Genomic DNA, 6,651 nt, shown 5'->3' on the forward strand with positions numbered 1-6,651 from the left:
ATTATTAAATTTTCATTATTATTGAATGCTGAGTAAGAGTTAAATATTAATCATAATTTTTAAAATAGATATGTTAATGCTAATTTATTACTCTGTAAAGACACAACATTAGATTACCTTAATTAATGCATTAAAGTTCTATATGACGTTAATTATTTAGCTATTTCATCTTACAAGTTTCAACCAGTATTTCACAAAATACCTTCTTAATATATTTTGGCATTTGAAGCTGTTGTATAACAAGCTATTACAGCATCTATCCCTACAATATAGGTTAGTAATTTAATCTACAAAGTTTTAGAATATGTCAATTAATAATGTTAATAAACTGAAATAGAAGGAAATGTTTGAAATAATTACTTATAAAATTGATTATTCTTTTAATCTAGTATATTTAGATGGAACATAATTATGTCTGCATCCACTGTGGAAAACAGGCACCCGCTCTGTATAGAGAATACACTAAAGAATTGCTTAAAATGTGCCATTGCGTAAGTAATTTGCAAAAATAAAACATTTGTTTTAATAGCTAAGATTTATTACATCACAATTTAAATTAATATGTATTTTTCAAATGAACAATATGAAATTTGAAGCTGCAATCTGACAGTTTTACAATTTACAATAACTGAATTTCTCATTTTCTGAAGTAAAATGTAACATTTGATGCCAAAAGCATTGATTTTGTCATCCATTTTTTTAATAGTTATTTCTAATAAAATTTGAAGTTTAATAGGAAAATGTGATTTGACGTTTTCAAGGAAAACTGCAAGATGACCGTCGACAGTTACGTCGAAACGGAAGCTTCCATAATATTAATTGATGCGGTTCTTCAAAGAAAACAAGCTTACAGGCACATCCTTTTCAACACCGAGATTAAAGTAGGTATTTTTATCGGATTTGGACGATTTTAATTGTTTAAATCTCGTCTGAACTTTCTTTCAGTTCGTATGGAAACTGGCAATAGTGTTTTTGCTATGCGATGCTTATCAAAAGTGGATTTTGGACAGGGCAGTGCCTTGGAATTTCAATAACTCCAATGGCTTCATTTACTTAGAACTAGAATGGAATTTCTATTTTGCATGTTTAAAAGCCACAATAGGTAATTTAATTAACTTTCTCTCTTGGTAATTTGATTGATTAGTCTTAAAATTTTATTTGCAGAAAATTTGCTCTTCCTATTTTTTGTTATATTATTTATATTTATTATATACAAGAAAAGAATATCCAAGAAAAAGTAAATAATCTTTAAATGTTATAATTAACAACATAAACTGTCAATAGTAGTAAAAGATATATACATTTTAGGAATTCCACGACTAATTTATTGAACGGTCTCATAATATTTAGTTATGGAAAAGTATTTTACTTGCCGGCGGTTCTCTGGGGCATGCACAGCGGCACGACTACGGATTTTCTGATAACCGCTTTCATACTGATTTCGGAAATTCAAGCGTGCATAGGTAATCCGATTAGATTAAAATTTATATTTTGTTTGGAAACGTATCTTATAAAATTATCATCTTTCCAGTTACCATCGAAATACCGAAAGTATTTGCCACCGCAATCGTCGTGTTTAGTTACGTCTTACATCAAGCCATCGCCTCGGCCGTGTATAAAAATATTCATAATTAATTTGTTTATGTAAAAGCTCGTATTTTTAAAGAATAAATACACAATTTGTACTACAATTGCATTTATTATACATATTTGGTCCCTGATGGAGAATCTTTATAATTAAATTTGACATTTTATAGTACACACAATTTATGTATACACTTTTTTTTTATAAAAACAATAAAATTTAATAAACAATTTATAAAATCAATTTAAAATATTGTGGGAAGACTACATTTCAATTTGTTTTGCTTTCTGATGATGAGAAAATGCAATCAACAGCTTAAATTCACAAAGTGCATTGTAACATAATTTAAAATATCATTATAAATAATAATATAATTTTTAGAAAATGCAACATTTTTTATAAATTTCTTTGTCGTAGTTATTATTTTAATTTTTGATATAAGTTTTTTCAGTATTTTTATAAGAAATATGTTTGATACTTTTTAACATTGAGAATTATTTGCATTTTTTGCAAATTTAAGGCAAGTTTTATTCGTTTAGTTTCTTGATTATATATTACAGATCATGAATTGCATATTTCAAAATTCTAAAATTAATTTTATATAGTAACCTTCAAATTACTTGGAAGAATTATAATTGTTGTCACGTGGTTTCAATAAATTTGTTAAATGGCAAAGTAAAACTAAACTGCATATCATAACATTCAGACTGACAAATTTTGTGCAGCATAATGATTATCATCATCTTTCACTTGATTATCTACAACTCTATAAAGATTAATAATAATCGTCACTTAAGATATAAGAGGTAGCATTTGAAAGTTCTAGTTACAATGCTGAAATATATCTTCCTTCAAAATAAGCCTCCCTAAAACAATACACTTCTGCCAGTAGGTGTAGAGGTTGAAGAGGGTTCTAGAAGTGCTTCCACAATGTCTCCAGTTCAACCAGTGTTGCAACCTTTAAAATGTTTTTGTTGGCGAGAGCTGTCACCAGTTTGCCCGCAGTTTGTCTCTTCGACCTCTCCCCTGCCCTTCTTGAACCGTAGATGCCAACTGAAGAACTTTGACTGCAAGTTTTTATCACCATAAACCTACTTCAACATGTAGGTTTCCATTGGATCTTTGCACAAACAAAAACAAAATTTGTTAATCAGCTGCTCAATATTTCACTAATCACTGAGCATTCTGCTCCTTGCTTGTAATACCTGCATGTATTGTAGTGATCACTTGATCCATTTGGACAAAACCAAATAAACGGGTCAAGGATTTATGTCATAAACCAAGAATCACTTGACTGTAGTATATGCACGTTTCCATATGGAAACAATTCCAGAACTTTTGGATTCTACCTTGTAAATGTTTAATTATAGACAAATACAAAAACAGCTGTATCAAAAGTAGCACATGTGCTGAAAATAAAAAAGTATTAATACCTACTGTTCTGTTTGTAAATTTATATATTATTTGATGCAATTTTCATCACAACTCTTCTTTTAATTATATTAATCTTCCAAGCAAATTGAATGTAACTATACAAAAACTTGCATACTCACAACCTAAATTCTATTTAATATGAGCATTGCACAAATTTTATTATTTTTCAATCATTTGTACTTTCTAAAAGAATTATATTAATGAATTTTTCATATTAAGAACATGAGTTTTATATACAAAATGATTTTTATGAAAAAACTCATAATTTTGATCAAATCTGAATACAATATTTACATTTAATGCAGCACATTTTAATTCTAAAATACACATGCACATTATTATAGAGTAAATAGTAATCTTGTTTATTTTTTGCAGAGATTAAAATTTATTACAGATATAAAAAATACTTTTAAAGCTTTTGAAGTGTTTGGATTCTGACAATATATAAAAATAGAATATGTACAATAACTTGCTTATGGAAATTTTATACATGGTGTACTATTTTGTTAAATAGTATTAGTCTAATATTTTGGTAAAATGTATTTGGCATTCTCCCCAGAAATATATAGGCACTTTATGATTTTAAAATTTGAATTCATGTGGTATAATGATTGTGTCTAATGACTTGGAGACAATGCAAGTCATTAAAGACTAGTGTATAGGAACATGGGCATAGCAAGGGAGCCTGGGGGCACGGCCTCCAGTTAACCTGGTGCCCACCCCAGAAAATCACAGCCGAAAAAGTGTTGAGCCGATTTGCAAAAAGAAATAAAAGATTGAGGCTGAAAATTCTGAATCCTAAAAAAAAAAAATAAAAAAAAGGTCAACAGCTCCCTGTGCCCAATGTAACAATTACAGGAAGTTTCATATTTTGTGTGTGTTAAGTTATTGTCAATTCTTATGGAATTTTCATTTTAATGAACAATAATTTGAAATAATTCAATTTTGTGTCAGGTTGGCCTCTACTAGGCCCCCATAACAAAACTCTGGCTATGCCCATGTATAGGAACCAAACTTAACTTTTATTTGACTTTATGATTTTGTTGGTTCACACAGCCAATTTCTATGCACTTTAGAAGTGGAACAATTTTCAAAATCAAAAATTGTTTTTACTAACATATCGTTCAATTCACAATTAGTTCATTCAGTACCAACAAAAGGAAGTCCTATCCTTTGCCACAATGAATCGGTTTAAATTTGAATTCAGATTAGCAACGGCGCAATCAATTGTGCATGGCCGTCGTGCTAATTGTGTATTATGTGAAAGTTATGACATAACAAAATAGTTAACATTGCATATATGAAGGTATATATACATATATACCTTCAACTTCAAATGATTTTAAGTTTGAATGCTAAATCTGAGAGAAATTCAATTTGGAGTCTGAGCATAAAAAGAATTGTCTGAATTGTATATGCAGTGAAAAAGTGTGCTTGCTGCATAAATGTCATCTATTGGCAACCAAGCCATCTCATGCATTTTTTAGCTCTATTTTTAGTGTGCTTGGTTATATATACTGTATAACTCCTACTTATTAACTATTGAATCTAGAAGTGTATGGAAGCAATGAAGCCCAAGAAAAAGGTTATAGAAATTGACAATTGGAGTGAAAGCAGTACACATGGTGGATCTGGCAGCCATGTTTAAGATGCCAAAGCCAACAATGTGGACCAATAAATGGAATTTTTATTTTATTATATAGTATTTATGTTTTCTATTTATTTTTTAGGACATTTAATTGTATTATTTTTATCTTAAATTATGTGTATTTACTGTTTTAAGTTTATCAAAATGGATATTATTTATGATCTGGGAACAGATTGTTCACTTTCATTACTTCTAATGGGGAAAATTGATTCAGAGTTTGAACCTCCTGGAACAAATTAAATTCAAAGTACAAGGCACCAATGTGTAATTAAAATCTGGGGAGAACACAGTATATAAATTATAGCAATTATAACTGTACCATAACATTTTCTTCTAATATAAATTATTCTTCCATTGTAGGTAAACTGTTCTGTAGTTCTTGCATAGATATTCCTCTGGAATTTCTTGTAGACATTGTTCGCCTCAGAGTTCGAATCTTCTTTTGTGTTTTATTACTTACTAGCATGGACTGAGTTCGATGGAGAGCACATCTGTCTCTATTATCTAGAAAAATATTTAATTTAAATTTTTTAAAATCTAACTTTCAATTTTAAATAAAAAATAAAATTAGTATACTTTGTAGAGTCATTCAGTAATATCAGTAATATTTCCAATCTCTTTCATAAAAAAATATTAATTAAACTAAATCTTAATTTACTTTTATATTGTTTTGGAATAAATTAATATTAAACAATTTTTAATATTCTGAACACAATTTGTAAAGATAATTAATTAACAAAAGCAGATACTGTAGTCCCTAGTTAACACAATTCATTAATAATGGATAATTTTCTTTCTTTTTTTTTTTTTTTTTTTTTTTTTTCTAGACGGCGCCATCTGGGCTTCATTTCGGTTGCCTGCACGTACGGTGCGACTGGGTGAGTTTGGGATAGTCTTGTTGGAAAATAAGCTGCCCGTTGAGCCCCCACTTCCTGCCGTTTTCTTTTAAAATTTTCTTTTTCTTTAAGATACATTGGAGGGTGGGGTCCTTGTTCATGTTAAACCCGGGCGTTACGGGTTGCGCCAGTGGAAGCGAACATGTGTCGGGAAGGATATGATTGATGAGGTAATAAAGGCGTTCCAAACCTCCCCCCTTGCTGGGCATTTAGGTGCCGAGAAGACCCACGATCTCATAGACCGTCATTACCATATTAGGAACCTCCCATCTCACGTGAAGCGTTATATCAAAACCTGCGTTACCTGTCAAAAACATAACTTGCACCGTACCCGCGCTCCACTCCAAGAAACGGAAACCGCTGACTTTCCGTTTCAGAAGATCGCTATGGATATCATTGGTCCCCTTAACATCACTCCGAGGGGAAATAGGTATCTTCTTTCGATCGTCGATATATATACTAGGTACGCTGAGGTCTGCCCCATGAGTAATCAATCCGCAACAACCGTTGCCGAAGCATTATTCGAACGTGTCGTTTGCCGTTATGGCTGCCCTGAGGTGGTCGTGTCTGATCGTGGTGGAAATTTTACCTCGCGGGTATTCCAGGAAGCTTGTGAAACTTTAAAAATCAAACATAATCTCACCACCGCCTATCGTCCCTGTGCCAACTCCGTATGCGAAAGGTTCAATAAATCCATTTGTGGTGTGATATCTCGTATTTCTGGAGGGAACAATAGAGATTGGGATATATTTGTCCCCCCAGCCCTCTTTTCTTACAATAATGCGTCTCACGCCTCCACAGGTGAATCGCCTGCTTTTCTTTTATATGGTTTCGACCCACGTTTCCCATGGGCTTTTCCGAGCGATATGGAGACTAACGTAACGAGTGACGGATCTCATAACGAGTGGAGAGAGAAGTTAAAGTGCATCCGTGAGGTATCTTATGAGTTAGGGAGACATAAAAATAGGTGTAATCGTAACCGCATTAATAATAACCGTAAGATCAGTGAATGGGAGAGCGGACAGCGCGTATGGCTACTCCGTAAGGGGAACGGAAGGAGGTTTGGGAAGTTTTCCGCCAAGTATCTT

The 6,651-nt window shown here is 31.7% G+C and overlaps 2 protein-coding genes across 3 annotated transcripts in view; one reads left to right on the forward strand and one right to left on the reverse strand.

The window, feature by feature from the left end:
- Positions 1–5: 5 nt before the first annotated feature.
- On the forward strand, positions 6–1,704 carry LOC111634590 (protein ARV1-like). Of its 2 annotated transcripts, XM_023379409.1 has the most exons (8): positions 6–32; positions 161–273; positions 390–491; positions 762–881; positions 946–1,102; positions 1,165–1,237; positions 1,309–1,463; positions 1,532–1,704. In XM_023379409.1, exons 3-8 carry the CDS (start codon positions 399–401, stop codon positions 1,633–1,635), a joined length of 702 nt encoding a protein of 233 aa, XP_023235177.1. In that variant the 5' UTR covers positions 6–32; positions 161–273; positions 390–398; the 3' UTR covers positions 1,636–1,704. The 2 variants fall into 2 exon arrangements, with proteins under 2 accessions (XP_023235177.1, XP_023235176.1); XM_023379408.1 differs by lacking the exon at positions 6–32 and having other exon boundaries at positions 39–273.
- Positions 1,705–1,755: 51 nt separating this feature from the next.
- Positions 1,756–6,651, reverse strand: part of LOC111634582 (pleckstrin homology domain-containing family D member 1-like) — a 37,613-nt gene continuing 32,717 nt past the window's right edge. The window contains exon 14 of the mRNA XM_023379389.1: positions 1,756–5,171. Coding sequence (XP_023235157.1) covers positions 5,011–5,171 — 161 coding nt within the window. The 3' untranslated portion in view covers positions 1,756–5,010. The remainder of the gene's footprint in view (positions 5,172–6,651) is intronic.

This window comes from Centruroides sculpturatus, unplaced genomic scaffold, assembly GCF_000671375.1.
Source record: "Centruroides sculpturatus isolate CEXI.00-Female unplaced genomic scaffold, Cexi_2.0 scaffold825, whole genome shotgun sequence".
In the NCBI taxonomy this organism is placed as follows: domain Eukaryota; kingdom Metazoa; phylum Arthropoda; class Arachnida; order Scorpiones; family Buthidae; genus Centruroides; species Centruroides sculpturatus.